General features: G+C 38.3%; 1 protein-coding gene and 1 pseudogene across 8 annotated transcripts in view; one reads left to right on the top strand and one right to left on the bottom strand.

The window, feature by feature from the left end:
- The window catches only part of LOC122681644, a 34,613-nt pseudogene extending 31,704 nt beyond the window's left edge, over positions 1–2,909 (bottom strand).
- ANKRD26 (ankyrin repeat domain 26) overlaps positions 2,527–19,675 on the top strand; it is a 76,334-nt gene continuing 59,185 nt past the window's right edge. For 2 of the 8 annotated variants that reach the window (XR_006337057.1, XM_043883920.1), the window contains exons 1-9: positions 2,527–3,450; positions 5,152–5,266; positions 5,427–5,600; positions 9,574–9,680; positions 11,820–11,887; positions 14,686–14,719; positions 15,845–15,914; positions 18,772–18,832; positions 18,918–19,120. Coding sequence is in view for 7 of the 8 variants with exons in the window: in XM_043883920.1 (XP_043739855.1) it covers positions 3,221–3,450; positions 5,152–5,266; positions 5,427–5,600; positions 9,574–9,680; positions 11,820–11,887; positions 14,686–14,719; positions 15,845–15,914; positions 18,772–18,832; positions 18,918–19,120 (1,062 nt within the window). In the remaining variant the exon portion in view is untranslated. The remainder of the gene's footprint in view (positions 3,451–5,151; positions 5,267–5,426; positions 5,601–9,573; positions 9,681–11,819; positions 11,888–14,685; positions 14,720–15,844; positions 15,915–18,771; positions 18,833–18,917; positions 19,121–19,675) is intronic. The other 6 variants (XM_043883916.1, XM_043883918.1, XM_043883921.1 and 3 more) reach the window with 5 other exon arrangements.

Genomic DNA, 19,675 nt, shown 5'->3' with positions numbered 1-19,675 from the left:
ACTCATATCCATATTTTCTTCTAAAATATTTAATGGTTTTTATTAAAAAGACTGACTCTTACTAACTTGGAGTTTATTTTGGTGATACCTTGAGATGAGTAGTTACTTCTTATCAGTAACTGATTTTTCCCAAACCATTTATTAATAATCCATATCATTTCTCATTGATTTGTATAGTTTTTGTTATATTAAGAAGTTCTCACCTCTATATTGTTTTCCAGTAATATGCTTATTCACCGTCATGGCATTATTTGAATCTTAGATAGGCTTAGTGGGAGTCTTAGTTGTGGGTATTCTAGGGAACAACTTTTTAGAGGACGTCTGTTTCCATAGAAATTGGGAATGGGAAATCTTAGGTTTCAACTGCTTGGGGATCCAGACAGCATTTGACCAAGGAAATACAGAATTATAGAGATGATGTAATGAAGACTCTTTGAGTATCTTGGTCCATACAAAAACACTAAGAGTAAACCAATCTTGACAACCTACCTGAAGTCCTGATGTGTAGTTCTCTCTGCAGCTTGGTAGTGCTTTGACCCTCATTCCAGGCTGCTTCAGGAAGTGTCAAGAGTCTTTTTCAGATATCACTATAGTTTGTACTGGTCTCATAGGTCACCCTGGAGAATACTGTGGAGGCAGAAGACAAAAGATAATTTTTTGGTTTGGCTATTGTGGAAGCAAATGCTTGGTGATCAAGCATTGATACCAGTCACACACAACAAAACCATTTGGTGTAGCTAAGCTGGATAGCCCTGAGAAATATTTATTTGTTTTTGTTCGTTGCTCTTTCATCAGTGAAAACGCTGTCCTGGAACCAGACATCACTTCAACAGGGACATAGCCTCTCTTCAGAGTTCTTTGGTGCATTCTAGCAGCAATTTCTGCAGAAGGTCTGGACACTTGCCTTCTGAGTCACTAATCCCAAAACTGTGTTGGCAATTCATTCAGTCTACAAAGAACAAAATGGCATTAAATGGCCTCTGAAGAATAAATACGTAAATTAATTTGTCTTGCTGTAAAATAAGGCTGCCATACATTCAGATTTGCTGGTGCATCTTGTGAAATGGAGGTATCTGTTCCTTTTGAATTTGGTTAATCAAAAGTCTTAACTTCAAATCATTAACAAATGGAACAGGAACTTGGTGAGTTTTGGGTTAGCCTGTTTTCTATTAACTGTTGTGAGCCTGCTTCTGCTTCACCCACAATACTAGGTTTAGTCCAATTGTAACTACTTTGGATCAGTAACTACATTAAAAGGAGTTTCTTTATATACTCACCTGTTTATGCCAGTATGGATTCAACCTGTTTTGCTTTATTCCTAAGAAATGGAATAAAGATGGAAACACACAAGTTGCAGACAGATGGAAGCAAGGGAAAAGATTATTTAAGTTTGGGAAATGTTAAAGAGGATGGAACATAAGATGCTTCATAAAAATGGAGTTGATAATATTCTGCAAGGCCATTATGATGATTACATTTAGGAGTGGGAAATAGATTTGGGTGAATAAAGCAAATGAACAAAGAGACTATTAAGAGGAAACAAAAAAGATGTCCCTAGAGTCAGACACAGCTGAGTGCGCGCGCGCGCACACACACATACACACACACACTAGTTAGCAAATTACTGAAAAATCTGGCTAATAGGGTTTTAGTGAAATTTAGCTATATTAAATGTTTTTTAATTTGTAGCAATGATCTTATACTTCAGTTTAAAAAAGCCCATCTTATTTGCATTTGCTTGATTTTTTATAATCTGCATATTATCAATATTGCATCTTTCTGGTGAAATCTATACCAACAGTTTGTGCCTTCCTTAAGTACCACCAGAAACTCAACTCTCTTCCTATGACAAGATTATAATTTAAAAAGTTCTTCATTCTGGTTGTCAAAAGAATACCCAGATATCAAAACAATAATGCTTCATAAATTATAATGAAAAATAATGTAATATCACAGTAAAAAATTTTAAAAGCCCAGATATAAATACATCAAGAAGGGTATAGGATTTACATTTAAAAAAAGCTTCCAAAGGTTAATCAGGGACATAAAATAGGACAGAGACATAACACCTACCTGGATACACTGATACAAGTGATTATCAAGATTCTCTTAACCTAATTAAATAAAAATTTCCCTGAGAATTCTCTTTAATTGGCATGGTGATTAAAAAGTCATCTCAAATAATGTAGAAATATTGCCAAGAGAATGCTGGAAAGGACAAATAAGGGGAGGAACTTTGGACCTACAAAGGATATTTAAAAATATTTTAAATACTACCTATGCTAGAAGCAGCAGACCATTCAATGGAACAGAATGGGAAACCCAGAAACAGAACATCAGAGTTAAAAAGTGGTATTTTAAACTTGATGAGAAAAGATGGATTATTTCGGACACGTGAATAATCATTTTTTTAAAAAGTTCTCAAACGTTACACTACGCTCCAAAATACATCTTGGATTGATTTAAGATTTGATTGGGGAAAATAAAAGCAAAAAAATTAAAATGAAGAAAATGTGTACATGGAGGCTGGACCACGGGAGGATCAGAGGGATGCGGAAACGCGGTTTCGTTTCATCTGGAGAACCTGAGTTGGTTTCCCCTAAATTTGCACTTGATAATACCTGTTACCACAATTTCTGGAACCATGAAAACAGTTTTCTGTAGTTACACTCGCTAAATTTCGCTGTTCCAAGAGGGATGTGGAAAGGAATAAGCTGAGGGATAAGTAGATTTAGAGGTTTTTTTTTTAGGAAAGCCCTAAAAAAGCTCTGGGGGACAGGCTTTCAGCATCGTGAAGCTCCTCGTCGCTCCAGCCCCAATTTCTTGCAAAGACGTCTTTCTCACCTGCTCTGTCTTCTGTTAAACATCCGGAAATGCTTAGCCAACAAGCACAGTTGGTTGAAATGTGCCTAGCACCGCCCACAGTCAATCTCAGACTTGAGCCGCGGGGTCTAGCACATGCGCACTGAGCAGTGTGGCCGGACAGGTCTCTGTGCCTACAGGCAGGAACACCCGCTTCCGAGGCGCGCAGGCGCACTGTGTTTAGCGGTGTCGCTTAGCTACGACTCTTCTGGGCTGAAAGATTGGAAACCGCGGAGCTTCCCAACTGGGATATTGTCGGGGGACTGCTTAGGCTTATCTGTGGCACTTCTGTTGGGTTTAGGGGACAGTGAAGAGCCGAGGGGGAGGTGAGGTGTGTTTGAAGCCCGTGGGCTCTGTGATGAAGAAGATTTTTGGCTTCGGGAGTAAGAAGGGCGAGTCGCCCTTAGGCTCCTCCATCAGCCCGGGGAGAGACGGCGGTCAGAGAAGCAGCTTCCAGTGCGGGTATCGCATCCGAGACAAGGACCTCGGAAAGATCCACAAAGCTGCCATTGTAGGGAACGTAGCCAAAGTGCAGCAGATTCTGTTGCTGGGGAAGAATGGCCTGAACGACAGGGACAAGATGAACAGGTAAGCGAGGTGGAAGGGCCTGGCAGAGGTCCCTCCGGTGAGTTTCCTCTCCAAGGCTCGCGGACACCTTCCTGGGATCCAGCGCCCTGCAGACTTTATAGGCAGCAAAAAGCCTTAGCTCATTTTGGGCCGACTTACAATTTCCCTTATAGAGCTGATAAGTTTTACTGATAAGTTTTGAAGTCATTTAACTGAATGTCAGTAATCAGAGTAATGAAATGAAACATAAATAGTATCTTTTCCCCCTTTCTTCATCTTCCTTTTTATTTGTTATAATGCATGGTTTAGCATGATGTACTCAATGAGTAAGAGCTCTTACGTTCTGTAGCTTTCAGGAAATCTGGAATCTCTTGGCGGTCACATGTTTTTCTCATGTGATTTATGGAAACACTTCTTCATGGATCGCCTCTTGTGGATCATGGCAGTGGACAGATTTCAGATGCTGTTAGCATCTTACTTTTAATGTACACATTTTTATACCGTAAGGCTATATATTATAGAAAACTGCATAGTGAGCAAAATAATTCCCATGCCAGATCAACTTCTGGATTAAAAATTCTTCAGATACAATTCAATATCCGTTTTATATCAGTGTATGCCTAAGTGTATATTTTCTTTGCTGAAGGACCTTAGAAGCTTTGAAGTAGGAAGCTGGCTGTGTCCCTGAATAGGAAGACATTTTATTAGGGTGTATGGTCTTTCAATATTTAAACCAAATCAACATATTGTGGCTTTAAAGATTTCGGGTTACATATGCTATCTTTAATTGTTGTGATGAAATTAAAAGTTTTGTATAGTAGAGGAAGATTTGCCCTTCTAGATATCAAAATGGGCTGTAAGTGTCCACAAAGTGTTCATTTACTAACAAGTGAAAAGAGAGAGAAATGAATGGAACAGAATGCCCAAACACCCAAATATATGTAAGAATTTAGAATTTGATGCTGATGACATTTTCTATTAGAAAAGATAAATTATGTGTAGATGGTGGAGAAATAACCTGGTAACTATTTAGAGAAAAGTAGCTAGATTTTTATCTCACAAAAAAAGCTTCAGATGGAGTATGGATCAAAAATTTTAAATACGCACAACGAGAAAAATACCAGAAGAAAACACAAATTCCTGTTTATACATTTTTTGTGTGTGTGCTGACAGAGACCTTCTTTTTCTTTCTATTACTACTGGTTCTTAACCTTAATTTTTTTTTTAATTTGAGAATAATTGCTTTACAATGTTGTGTTGCTTTCTGCTAAACAACATCATAAATCAGTTGTTATTACCTAACAATTATTGAGCTGTTCCCTGTGCCAGGAACGATTCTAAACTCTTTGCATGGATCTCATTTAAGCATCGCAGTGGTGTCCTGTGACAGAACTACTTCTCTCTCTCCATTCTGTTGATGAGGAAATTGAGGCACAGAGAGGCTGAGCAACAGCTAATAAGTGACAGAGTAAAAGTCAAATTCAAACCCATGTTGAGCTGAATCTCAAGGTCAAGGTCATTCTATTCAAGTAGATTGTTCTTTCATTACTGTGTTAAGAAGAGCTAATGCTAATATATAATGTTTTTCTCCAGAAGGAAATGAAATATTTGTTTCAGAGGGATAGGAATAGCATGCTATTGACTGTTTTCAATCACAGGAACAATTGTGTATTTTGAAACAGTAACACTACAGTTTCCTGAACACTCCTCTTGGTTTTGTAGGACTGCCCTTCACTTGGCCTGTGCCAATGGCCATCCAGCGGTGGTAACTCTCCTCCTGGAGAGAAAATGCCTGCTTAACCTCTGTGACAATGAACACCGGACCGCGCTGATGAAGGTATGGGGCCGCGAACCATGTCCACATGAGATGGATGGATTTAATTACTGAGGCTAAAAGTGAATTTATCTCGTTTAGATAGAGCAAACTGGTGAAGCTTGTGGACTGTGTACTTTGAATTCCTAGAATTGACACTGTGTTTCTTGGCACACACTGACAGGCCGTGGAATGCCAAGAGGAGGAGTGCGCGACTCTCCTGCTGGCGCACGGTGCGGACCCGAACATCAGGGATGTCCGCGGGAACACCGCGCTCCACTGTGCCGTCTTTTGCCAGAATATATCACTCGCAGCAAAGCTGCTTTCCTACGACGCCGATATAGAAGCCAGGAACAAGGTATAACTCAACTAACTTTATTTACAAAATATTTGTGAAGCATTTTTTTAAGCTAGAAGTGTTTTATTTGTAACTATGTAAATAGGTAAACTGAATAGTGTCCATCAGGACCTGTTACCATGGAAACAACTCCAAAGCCAATGCAGGGGGTGGGGAAAAATGTCGGAGCCCACAGAGAGGGCAAAGCTCTGTCTCCCAGCCACCCGTCTACCCCAGAAGGAAGATTTCCCATCAGAACGTGCCTGGGAGTGGGTGGTAGGCTCAGGGCGCACAAATGATGAAGGCCTGGGGGGAGTGAAGTGATGTGAGGAGTGGCTGCTTCCAGGGGCTCAGGGAGTGGGTGCCCCTGGGGGTGGGCGGGAGGAGGAAGGAGACCCAGTGCCCATGAGGGGGAGCCGGGTGAGTGCACGTGGGCCTGGGAGGCAGCAGGCCAGGGACCCTGAGCCCTCCAGGACCCCGGGTTCTGAGGTCTGGCCAAGAGGGTCAGGTGATGTTTGACTCCCAGCAAGGGCGTTCCCTTGCGCTGGTGACCACTTGGTTCGCCATGTACAGCTCGGGGTCTCCCGCGCTCAGTCCCGGGGAGCTGCTCGCGGGGTTGCTGCTGAGCGTGCGGAGCTGGTGATGGCGAAGCTGCCCCTCCTGCTCTTTCTCCAGGAAGCAGGTGACGTCCCGCTGCTGCAGCCCCCCAGGAGCTCCCTCCGCTCTCACAGGAGGGCTCCGTTTTCTGTGTTTGGAAGCTGCAGCCTTCCCCGAGTGAAAGTATTTTGAAAGAACCAAATTGTCTAAGATTGCACTTTAAATTGTGATGTTTCTAAAGAAGCATTAGAGAGTAAAGCATTCATTCATGTGTTTATGGCAGATATTTGTGGTAACACTGCACTGGTTAAAGGTAAAACTCTCCAAATACTTTGCCCCCCACTGAAATTTTTTTTGATTGGCATAAAATAGCACAGTAAAGCAAAATTTTCCTTAGAAATAGACTTTGTCTTAAAACTCAAACATAACATAAACATTTTACAACATAATAGAAATCTCACTGCTCTTAACAAATTCCTATTTTATAAAAAAAAATGATTTATATAAAAATGATTTCTCTCTTGTTGCCCAAGCCTTAAGAGAGTAAAGAAGAAGGAGAAAGGAGAGAGCAGGTGAAAAATGTAGGTCAGGTTGGAATTTTGGCCGTTGGGAAATGCCAAAAAGAGGGTTTTTTTTTTCATTTTTTCTTTTTATAATGTTTATTTATTTGGCTGTGCTGGGTGTTAGTTTCTCCATGCAGGATCTGGTTTCCTGATCGGGATTAAACCAGGCCCCTACACTGGCAGCCTGGAGACCCAGCCACTGGACCAGCACAGAAGTCCCGAGAATTTTGCTTTTGTCTTTTTTTTCCTTCAGTTTATATATTTTGGTTAAGGTGCTTTTCAGTTTTCAGGGATAATAGTTGTTATTTTGAGAAAGTGAGTGAGTGGATGGTATAGTAGCCTATATATCGATTTTAGGAAGACTCTGAGGAAATCAGACTGGCAGTGAACAGGTGGTGATTAAGTGGGAAATAAGAGAGAAGAGCAAATAATTAACTGATATCTTATCTATTCTGGCAGAAACAGCCCCTTAGATGAGTCTAGACTCTGCTCTCCAGTCTAGAATGTCTTGATGGAAAGTAAGTGGTTTATAAATAATGAGATAAGGTTGCCTTTTGAGTTTACTAGTCCCTGTTCTACCACTGTTCACCCAGGAAAATTTCATACTGTTTTGATGACTTCTACCTCTTACACTTTTCTTTTTTATTCAAATCCTCAAGTAAGGGAAGGAACTGGCCATGTGGGTAAGAGATGAGACTGGAGTGGATGCTGCGCTTATTCTTGGCTAGATTGTGCTGGTGAAAACTACAATCACTTGGGAAAACTTATAAAAAATTTACAAGCCTAGGCTGTTCCCTGAAGATTTTGATGGAATAAATTGAGGAAGGCCTGGCTGTGTGTATTTAGAACTGTTTCCCTGAGATTCTCATACAATCTGTGGTGAAGAACAATGGACTGAATAAGTGTAATTTCTAAATACACCTATCTCAAAAATAAGTAATCTCTAGAAGAGTTGGAGTTTGATCAGTGCTAGCTACTTCCATCAGCTCCCTCCTTTGCAACAGTATTAACCTGATTTTTTCTCTGCCTGTGTGATTAAGAAGTTAAAAGGAATATTATTGGCAATATCTATTGGCTTGAACGTTAACTCCTTTTCCTTCCACCCACTAGTTATTCAGTCGCACTCAGTCTTCAGAGATTTGCTCATGGTGAAGTCACTCCATCTGTAGAGTCTGACCCTGTCAGGATTTTGCACCTTCTGTTTTCATCCAGGTCATTAGGTCAACAGATGTTTGTTAGCAACAGGGTTTTCCTGACTGCAGTAATAGTTAAGTCATGAGCCTTCTTTTGGTGTCAGCTGCAGGACAGACTCTTGCAGTGTGTGTGTTAGAGTCACTGAGCCCTGGCATAAGCTAGGTAAGAGCTTTAAACATCAAAACCCATGAAGTCAGTAACAGTATAGATGGGAATTGTTTTGATGATTTTGTTTTAGCAGTCTTAGGAACTCATTATCCATTTGATTAACAATCTGGAGGAATTCTAGAGATAGATTGTAGTTTCAACAGGCAGTGGAAACATTCTTGAAGTGGAATTATGATTTTTTTAAAAATTATGTTTAATTGAATTATTAACCTTAATAGCAATTTTTATTACATGTTGGGCCCACTTTTTGTGAAACACATGATATGAAGAAGGGACGGTTTCACATAAAAATACTTGCTTTATTCCCACCTGTTTGGGAACAGCAGACGTCAAACCACAAGTGGGCCATTGACCAGGCAAGGCTCTTGGATATGTTTAGTTTACCTCTGCAAATTGAGTCAACATTTAAAATTTAGGAGACTCATGCAGAGTCTGCATTTCAGGCTTCTCAAAGAATGAAATCTGGTCCCCTTTGATCCCATTATACTGTTTGGTCAGCATGCAGAGGCCCCCCCTTCTGTATGGAGCATGTGTTCTCTGGTTTGCTGGCCTTACCTGGTTTTTTCACTTACTCAGGTCACCAACTTTCCCTCCATAAGCATTTGAATTTCCAATTCTTGTTTTATAGTTTATTTTGATAATTATTTCAAGATTTTAGAGACACTCTAGTTCGCCTGTAATTGATTTCATAGTTTAAAAGAATTTCTTAAGAATGAGATTGAATTTTTCAAAGTAGAAATTATTAGTTGGTCTTTTCAAAAAAAAAAAAAAACAAAAAACAACTTTTTCTTTGCATGTTCATATAGAGAGTAATATTCCCATTGGAATGTCTGTAAACCTTGTGAGGTTACTCATCATCATCCTTGGATCGGTTACGCATGCTACAGATAATAATAAATAATATGTATTTCTGCCTCAGCATTGTTCCTAAAATATGCAGTTGATTTAGTAGCTAATTGATTCTCTCTGGAGGACTGTTCAGAGTAGTAATAGAGCAAGTGAATACTACAATATCCCTGATAAATATTATGATAGGAGCAAAGATCCTTGGAACCAGTAAATGTTGGAAGTGAGTTTTAGAGAATGACTCTGTGGTTCGTCTTTTGAAGAGGTAGAGGAGGAGCATTTTATTTTTCATTTTTTAAAAAGACATATTTGACTACACCGGGTTTTAATTGTGGCACATGGAATCTTTAGTTGCGGCATGTGGGGTCTAGTCCCCTGACCAGGGATGGAACCTGGACACTCTGCATTGGGAGCTGGAGTCTTAGCTACTGAACCACCAGGGAAGGCCCAGAGGAGGACCATCTTCAAGAGAAAGAAGGCGCACAGGGGGATAAGGAGGAGGGGGCTCCCTTTTATTTGCTTTCTGAATTATATGTTTAAGTTCAGAGAATCTATTGCTTGATTTTAAGTTCAGCTTTGAAATAGGTTAACTGTGTACATTAGAAATTGTTTTCCCTGTTTTACAGGATGACCTCACACCATTGTCACTTGCTATAAGTGAAAGGAAACAGCAAATGGTGGAGTTTTTAGCAAAGAAAGAAGCAAATATACATGCAGGTGATAAGATGAAAAGGTACAGTTGTTTTTCTTTTTAAAAACCTTTGTGCTGTTCTAAGGTGGTAGCATCAAGATTAAATTAATAAAAGGATTAATTTGTAATCAACACATCTCAGGCAGGTAGAAAGTCAATTATTCTGACTGGGAATCATGAACAACAATATATATCTACTCAAGGAGATATATATATATATATATAAAATCTACTGAAGGATTGATATTCCTTTAGAATATTGACTGATGTCATATGCATCTGGTTCCTTTTTTTTTTTTTTCATTGATCTTGTAGTCACTGAGGGATTTCATATTAGTTTTATTAGCTTTATAAAATATGGATTCTGCTTTTTTAGTTTATCTTATGACATAATATTGAATTTCTTAATTTTTTAAAATAATTCTTTAATCTCTACTTTGTATATATTTTTCCTTAAAATTGCATACTGAACATAAAAGACTTGATTTTGTCTTTTGGATGACTCTTTGCTTTAAATTACTTTCTTAGAAGGATGCTGGTGTTATTAGTGACAACTTCTTAGTTCCCATATGAATGCTGTAGCGCAGCCACTGCTGCAGAGCCCCAGCACCAGCTCTGGCAGCTGGGCCTCCCAGCTCCCCCCTCACTCAGAAGCCTCATGTGGAGCCACGTGTGAGCCTAGACCTAAACCTTGAGCATCACAATGAGGCGGCCATTGAGGCTGTTATTTATCTTTTCTGCCAGCAGATATCAGTGCGGACCATTTTAAGCTGTCAGAGAGGTTCAAGTGCTCCTGCAGGGATAGAGCAGACTTCCCTTTCTCCTTTGTTTCTAGACCTGAACCTCAAGGTGACTTTCTGTCCTGGGAGGGCACATTTTCTTAGGTCATTGGTTCCCTGTCATTCTTCCCAGAGTAGTGGGTGCCAGCTTGCCCGAGATTCCATAATGACGATTGGCCCCTCATGAGATCTGTTTCCAGTAATACTGAAAATCTCCCAGAGGATTTGTATGTGCTTCAACCTTAAATGTTTTCAGTGAAGTGAAAGTGAATGTCACTTAGTCATGTCCGACTGTTTGCAATGCCGTGGACTATACAGTCCATGGAATTCTCCAGGCCAGAATACTGGAGTGGGCAGCCTTTCCCTTCTCCAGGGGATCTTCCCAACCCAGGGATCAAACCCAGGTCTCCTGCATTGCATTGGAATTCTTTACCAGCTGAGCCACAAGGGAAGCCCTTGTTTTCAGAGTCTGCCTCATAAGGAACCCATTCACCAGAAATCCCTAAGTCTCAAGTAAGTTAGTTGGAATTAAGTGAGGTAAGCCCTGTCCAGGACTTGCCAGTATCTATTGTAAGAGTAGGGTTATGTCTTCCAGGTGAAACGAAGATGAGTGTGGAAATTAGGCATCATTCTGAGAAAGATCTGCTGGTTCAGAGTTTGAGTAGGTAGAGAAGGAAGAGTAGTGGTCCAGGCCAGGTCTTGATTTTGATTAGTTTTCTGCTCTTGCTATAATTAGTTGCAATAATTGGGGGCAATTATGTTATCTAATGTGGTGAGTTCGTATTTTATAAGTAAATCTAGGTTCAGATTATGTAATAGCTGAAATTCCCTAATTTACAAACCACAAAGAACAGCTAATCACCATAATTAACAGGTTCCTGCAACACTTGAATGTTAAAGGTATGAAAAAACACACATTTTATTTGGAATTCCAAAGTAGTTCCAGAAATAAAGTTCTAGACCAAATTATTACTTCTTTGACTGTTTCTCCAAGCATTTTTGAGGTATATTATATCATTAAATCCTCTTAATCCCCTTGTGAAATAAGGCAGTAAGATCCCAGTTGTGTAGAGGAAGACTTCGAATTGAGGAGAAGTAACTTCAGAATGAAGAGCAGTTGGTTACAGAACTAGGATTTCCGAGTTCAAGAGAGTTTTCATATGCCAAGTTAACTCTAGTTATTTTACTGATCTATACTGCCCTTAGTTCCTGAGTACTTTATCTTCCTTTTCGTTCTCCTTTAATTACATACTAAATAAAAGTTTGTAGAACTTAGAAACTTGAAATGAATGGGACAGCTGAAATTTTGATATTATTTGTGATATTTTCTGAAATAGTCTTGAGACTTTGGTAGTTGTTTTTCATATTAGTGTTAAAATATTATCACGTTTTTAATGCATAGCATTCGCCAACTGATTTCTGAATATGAAGAAGAGAGACCTAAAACTCCTCCCGAAAATAGCAACCCAGGTACGTCATCTGACAATGATTTACTCTTGGTGATTCTACCATAGATAAAATAGGAATGAGCAACTTTTAATGATGAAAGAACAATGAAAAAACATATGTAATTTGCATGTGTGTTTTATTTTTAAAATTAATTTTTTAATAGTCTAGTATTCCGAATTGTTTAAGCAGTTAATTGTAGGGTAACTTAAAATCAGAGACTGTATTATCTGAAAACAAATCCATGTATTTAATCATGGCCCCTAAAATCCTGTATTAGATCTTCTTGTAGATAGAAAAAACTTTTTAAGTTAAATATGATGTATATTTTCTGTATAATCATATTATAGCATATTAGACTTGTTATAAAAGTGGAACTTTAATTTTTACAAATGGTTTGCAGTTAGTGAATGAATAGTTAGTAGTTCCTATGGACTGATCAGTCTCACTAAAACAGTTACCAACTGGGAACCTCAACAATACCTTCCTGGTATGATACCAAATGATAAACAATAAGAACTGCAAAGCTGAGCCAGTGTGCAGCATACCAGGAAGAGATTATTTTTGAAAGGTACCTACCAGTAGTACAGGAGACAGAAAAGCAATGTCTGGTTGAGAACCAGTTATTTTGCATATTGTTGTATCAACAAGGTCTCTATTACCAACTTCATTCCTTACAGACCCAGGAAGAGTGAGATAGATTGACTTTATTACAACCAGATGTTTTCTTCTGTGTGTTGGACAATTGTCATGACAGTATAGTTTTGTTAGAACAAGATGTTTTCTTGCAATTAGTTAAAAGATTATTGTATAAAATATTCACATAGCTCAAATTGGGACACTGCAGACTCTCATAAAAGCACAAAAACACATCACATTAACAAAAACAATACCATGGTCTCTCGATGTGGCATCTAGCACTTTGCACAAGCTATCTGAGGACAACTTTAACTTAGTAGACCTCTATCTAATCAAAGAGGGCTTCCCAGGTGTCTCAGTAATAAAGAATCCACCTGCCAATGCTGGAGATGCAGGGTTGATCCCTGGGTTGGAAAGATCCCCTGGAGAAGGAAATGGCAACCTACTCTCGTATACTTGCATGGGAAATTTTATGAACAGAACAGCCTTGTGGGTCCATGGGGTCGCAAAGAGTTGGACATGACTCAGTGATTTAACAACAACATCCATCAAAGAACTTCTGTAGGTTGGTTTTACATGTTAGAGGAGACACAGAGCGGAGAAGGCAATGGCAACCCACTCCAGCAATCTTGCCTGGAGAATCCCATGGATGGAAGAGCCTGGTAGGCTACAGTCCATGGGGTCGCTAAGAGTCGGACACGACTGAGCGACTTCACTTTCACTTTTTATTTTCATGCTATGGAGAAGGAAATGGCAACCCACTCCAGTATTCTTGCCTGGAGAATCCCAGGGACAGAGGAGCCTGTTGGGCTGCCATCTATGGGGTCTCACAGAGTCGGACACAACTGACACGACTTAGCAGCAGCAGCAGGAGACACAGAGATGACATAGGGTCTTGGTCTTCAATATGCTTAGAATAGAATAGAGTTGTCCCTGGTTACTTTCTGTATTTTTCTAAACAAAATTTTCAAAGAAAACATGCTTATTTATTTGTTCATTTGTTCATGAAACAGATAACTGTCAAGTGTCTTTTATGTACGAAGCATTGTTCTGATGTCACAGAGTGCGAACACTTAAAAATCACTGCCCCTGCCCTCCAGGCGCGAGCTTTGCAGGACTCCTCTCCCCGTGGAGTCACTGCATGTGAGTCATCCCTCCAGCATCAGATCATGACGACACATGTGACATGTTGTCCAACAGACCAGAGTCCATCACCCCCTCCCTCCTTCCCTCCCTCCCCTTGTTCATCAGCTTCGGATCTGATGATGTATGCCTTCCAACCTGAAAAAGCATGATTTCTGTCAACATTTGCCTTATAATGGGGAGTATCGATATAATGATGTCCCTCACTAGTACCCAGAACTGTTGGGATCATCCTGCTCTTTGTGGTCCAGATACTCTTGAACAATGGAAGGACACAGTCTCAAGAGTTTATACTTTTAAAATATATTGTATATATATATATATTTAAAACTTTTAAAAAAAGTTCAACTTATGTGTACCGTACTGCATGCTCACCACTACAAGTCTAGTCCCCATCCTCACCACCCAGTTGACCCCTCTTTACCTATTTGCCCTCCTCCACCTCCCTTTCAAGAGATTATTCTTTCTAAACCTAGCTCACTACATCTTTCATACTTCTCTTGCATTTGGAAATCGGGCCAGGAAGACTTTGTTTCCTATGTTTTACCACGCTCTGAAGTTCAGTGCCTGTAGACCAAGCTTCCCTGTGACAGGGCATTTTCATCCTGAACTGAGGAGCCAGGGACGTTGTGTCATGTCCCAGCGAGACGCCTGTGTTCTCTGTTCACTGCTCCAGGCGTGGACGTCCAGAGATACTGTGCTGTTTAAGTGGGCTATGGGCAGTTTATAGTACTGATTCTAATAATGGTATAATATCACTTTCTGTCAGTGTTCTAGAGTTTGGTTAGGATTATGATCATTGTAAACAGCAGTTCTTTCTTCTTCTTTTTTTTTTTTTTGCATTTGATGACTATAAAGGAGAGGGGTGGTTTTTAGGCATTAATGGCCTGAGAGTATAGTATAATCACTGTTCCCTCCAGTGTGGTCTCCAGGTGTGGTTCAAAAGGAATACTTGTAAACAGAGCATCAGTCTTGAGGTTTTAATATTCTCTATTTTTCTTTTGTTGATTTAAAATGTGTCTTACTTTTTTCTTTAATAGAGGATGAGAGTTCTGAAGAAGAATCTTTAAGCAGGTAGGATTTTGGTGGGTTTTTAAAAATTGTGTGTTTAAGTAAGGGAACACGGAGAAGAGAAACTAATATTTGTTGAGCGTTCCACTCTGGGTTAGATACTGCATTGTGTCCTTAACATTTGTGACCTCATAGAGTCATCACAGCAGCTTTGTAGAGTAGCTGTGTCCTAATTTTACTTAATTAGGCAACTGTGGTTCGGGGAGTTTGATGAATTAACCCGTGATTCCATGGTTAAAATCAGTTGACCTTTGATTTGACCGTTGGCCTGCTTGGCTCCCACATCCACTCTCGTGTCCCTGATCAGAGACTGAGAAGTACTTCGTAGCATATAAGCTAAACATATAAATTAGTTCTTTGACTTTGTACATTTTAAGTTTCAGACATTGCGAAGAACTCCTGTAATGTTCTAGAGTAAAGGGGAGGAGTGGGGCCATCTCAGTAAGTGGTTTCACTGCTGAAGGACCAAGACTGCCATTTTTGATGGATACCATTTAGTCTCTGAACCAGGAACAGAGAATGGAGAAGGAATGGCCTATCCTTCTGCTTTGTTTTAAGTCATCAGGTTTATTCCAGTTTGGGCAAACATTGTCAGTCTACCAATTTGATTTTCAGTTCAGTTATTAGGACTTTTGATGAAAACAAATTATTTTCAGACTCTGCCAAGTATATTAGCTGTCACTGTTTGTCATGGAAACTAAGAATGAATCTTAACTAAATATTTCAATAGTTGGGAGAGTTGGAAGCAGAAGTAGGTAACTAAAAACCTTTTAGAGACTTCCCTGGGAGTGCAGTGGTTAAGATGGTTAATAAGACTTCTCCTTCCAACGTAGGCAGTGTGGGTTCAATCCACGTTCGGGAAGCTAAGATCCCAGATGCCTCAGGGTTATAAAGCCAAAACATAAAATAGAAGCAACACTGGAACAAATTCAATAAAGGCTTTAAAAGTGGTCCACATCAAAAAATCTTTTTTTTAAAAAAAAAAAACGCTGTTTAAAAACAGAGACCAAGTTTTAATTATGTCAAGAAGCTTCATTTAATACACAGATAGCCAAACTTTCACTTGTTTTTTTTCTGTTTAAAGAAATGAACTCACTAATTTTAGTTGTATATGTTTTTGCTCTAAAGATTTTCCAACAAACCTGGTGTTGATTCATGGCCTACATCAGATGATGAAGACTTAGATTTGGAAACCAAGGTAAAATACTCTCTTCTATAATTAGTTTTTATGCTCAGAATTTAGTTTCATATAGCATTTACTCTTAATATTCAGCAGTGGTGTCCCTCTCACTGTTTTATGTTTGTAATGGAAAGTTGGTGAGAGCAAACCATTTTATAAAAACATGACTAGTTGATTTTTTTTTCTTTTTATTTTAGTAAATACTGAAAAGTGAAAGTGAAGTTGCTCAGTCATGTCTGACTCTTTGTGACCCCCTGGACTGTAGCCTACCAGGCTCCTCTGTCTGTGTGATTTTCCAGGCAAGAATATTAGAGTGGGTTGCCATTTCCTTCTCCAGGAGATCTTCCCAACCCAGGGATTGATCCCGGGTCTCCCGCAGTGTAGGCAGATGCTTTACCGTCTGAGCCACCGGGGAAGTCTCAAATACTGAAGGTGGAGAGAAGAAAAAAAAATGGGTTGGAAAATACATAGTGACAGGAAAATCGTATTGGGAAAAGCTTTCTCACAATGGAGGAAATACAAAATGTGGTCAAGGATAAAGAGTCTTACTATGAATTTTAAACCATACTGAGTTGACTTTTATAATACTCATAATGAAATCTTTAGTGGATACAGTTACTTACTGTCATAATCATAGAATCTTCCTGGAGCCTTTCAGTTCCCAAACTATATAGTGTATATCATCTAGTTTTTTTCTACCCTTAGACACTATTTTGGTTTTTTAGAAGTGCTAGGAGGGTGCTTTTTTTTTTTTTCCTTTTGTTCTCTTTTTCTTTCTTAGGCTCTGCATTAAAACTAAAGTAATTTGTAATTATGGAAATTTAGAAATTAAAACTCTGTTTCTCAAACTCCATATTTTAAAGGAATTCCACTGTGTTTTCTAAAGCATTCCATTAAGAAGATGTGCCCAACTCTTCATCTCACTGAAGAACACATGTTTTGCCTAAAGTAATAGCCAGCTGTAGAAGCACAGGCTTTTAATAACTGTAAGACAAAACTTACAGCTTCAGATTTTTTTTGTATTGTAGTAAAAAAAAAGTCTAATGAAAGTCCTTGTATCATTTTCTAAAATTTCAGATTTCAGACATTTTGTATTATTGTTATTTAAATATTCGTCTTATAGCCCCTGTATCAGTATAAACTAGTGGAGTTCAGGAAACAATTGTGCATCTCCTGGAGCAAGTAACATATGTCTCAAATGTAAGAACCATTTTAATCGTTTTTGAATGTGAATAAATGAAGAGACAAATGGAATCCTATATAATGTTACAGCTAATATAATATACATAATATAGCAGTTAAATCTGTTTGAATTCTAAAAATATGACTTAAATTTAGATTCTCTTTTTAATATTTAGGACTTAGAAGTTCAGTTGAGTTCTATTGAGGAAGGAGGTCCTGCACTACAAGGAAATAAATAAGAAATACGTGATAAAAATGTTACCGTATATTTTTCAGTGTTGTCCGCTGAGAATTTTAGATTAATATTTCTTGACCTTCTTTTTAGCTCCATCTTGTATTCCATTCAATTTTTTTTTCAAACAGTATATTCTCCTTAGAATTCTGACTACCAGTCCTTGTTCCCAGTGATGTGTTAGGAATATTTCTTTATCAATTCTTCTCTCTCTCAAGTAATACTTGACAACATTCAGGGAGTGATAGATGACCATGTGTGGCTAATTGAATGACTTTTTTTTATAGTGGCAAAATTAAACTCTTTATTACAGCATTATTTATAAACAGTTTTAAGTAATATAAATCGCTATTATTAGGGATATACAATGAACAAAAGCCTCTGTTTTAAATATATGTTTTATATACAATTTATGTTGATATTTTCATAAAACTTGAACAGCATAGATATATAATTTATGTATTAATAAAAACATTAAGCAAAGCTTTGTTCATAGTATATCCTTAACAATATTGATATATTACTGATTTATTATATATAAATGCTAAATATATGTTTTTCCACATACCTCATTATACTTATGTTTTTCTTTTTTTTTTTCATTAAGTTTGTACTTCACAAGGCATATCTCACTTTTTCCTTTCTTTTTCTTCCCCTACCTTTTGTCATTTTTAATATTTACTGTTAACCTAATTTTTCCTTGCAGAATCAATTTCTTCAGTGTCTGTTCTTTCAGTTCATCTCTCTCTGCCTCTGTTGTGAACATGTTTGCTTATGGCTTTCTGTTTATAAACACTCTATAAAGTGTGTTTTTATAAACACTTTATAAACTTTATAAACACTTTATAAACACTCTATAGAGTGTTTCTGGCTTTCATTCATGATCATTGCCCTATAGGTTTACTCTTATTTTTTTCCCTCTTTCTTAGAATGAGCTGAATTTAAAAAATCATTTGTCTTTAGCTCTTTGACAAACAGAATAGAAATAACTTTTCCTGTTTGCAGTTCTAACCCATCTAAATAAGGTTCTGCTAAAAACCAAAGTTTCATATTTCCCTTCCCAAGTGATAATTTATGTATATAGAAATCATGCAAGCAAATTTCAAAATATAGCAACTAATTTAAATGGCTTAGTTTTTCAGACATAGTACTCTAAAGTATTGGGGATAAATTTTTATTCTAGAACATTTTGATAGAGAAAATAATCTAGTGGGTGTCATAGTATTTGTATAGCAGTCTACTAGGGGTAAGGAGAGGAACATCTGGGGCTTCCGATGCCATCTATCATAATCCTTACCCCATGAGAAGGTTAGTCAGTGGCAGAACTGGGATTTGAATCCACATCTGAATGACTCCAGAGCCTGTGCTCTTTGTGTTAGATCATAGAGTAATGGAGGATGTTATAATTATTTTATTAAATTTGATTCTCGTTATTCTTAAAGTTCTTATTTTCTTCTCCAGAATGTCTTGAAACCAAACTTAACAAAGCTAATGAATGCTTCTCAGCAATCCAAGAGAAACAGTAAGTTATCTAAGACTGTCCTCCTGGTTTTATTCACTGATTTGAAATTACAGATGTTCTCATGTACTCTCCCTTGTTTTCACAGTCGCAGAAGCAAAATGTGGCACTGTGAGACCGGAGAGTGCCACCTCCTCTGAGGACAGTAATTCTGATAGTGAAATTGAAGGTGTGCTTGAAACCATTCCCGAACCATCGCCTGGAGTCCAGGGCTTCCCTCATCCTGCCTTCCCATCGCCTGAGCCTCTTGCACAGCCTGTCAAGTCTCTAGCAGGCCTTGGTCTTACAAAGGTAAGTTGTTTTGTTTGTAACTCTTTTTTCCCTGTACTTTTCCACATGCCATTCACATGTTATGTCCCCTTATGATGACAAAAAGGATACTACCACAGAAATGGAAGCCTTCAAAGTCACGATACAAAAAAATGGTGTGATAATAAGAGCAATATATGGGCATGATTCAGATTTATAAATGTTTGCATACTAAGTATGCCATTATGAAAGAAAAAAATTACAAAGCAATTAGGAAGAACAGCTCGATGAATATGAAGATGGGGAGAGGGATGAAGCGGAAGAATTCATTTAAGGACAAGATGAATATGCAATGGAATGAGGGTCAGGATGAGACAGATTATTACACCAACACAACAGAAATAGTGGGGGTATGTCAGATGAGGAACTCTATATTATAAATATGAGAAGAATTATTTCAAATTCAACTTAAGAGGAGACAGTGAAGTCGTGAAAAAACAATGCTCATACTCTTTTGAATGACATATAGCTGATTTTTATGAAGAACTGAAAGAAAGTTTGTTCCTTACCTTTTTTGGTGGTTGTTTTCGAGGTTGG

The sequence above is a fragment of the Cervus elaphus genome, chromosome 23 (genome assembly GCF_910594005.1).
Source record: "Cervus elaphus chromosome 23, mCerEla1.1, whole genome shotgun sequence".
In the NCBI taxonomy this organism is placed as follows: Eukaryota; Metazoa; Chordata; class Mammalia; order Artiodactyla; family Cervidae; genus Cervus; species Cervus elaphus.
Note: the sequence above shows the minus strand (reverse complement) of the source record. Positions and strands in the feature narration are given on the sequence as shown.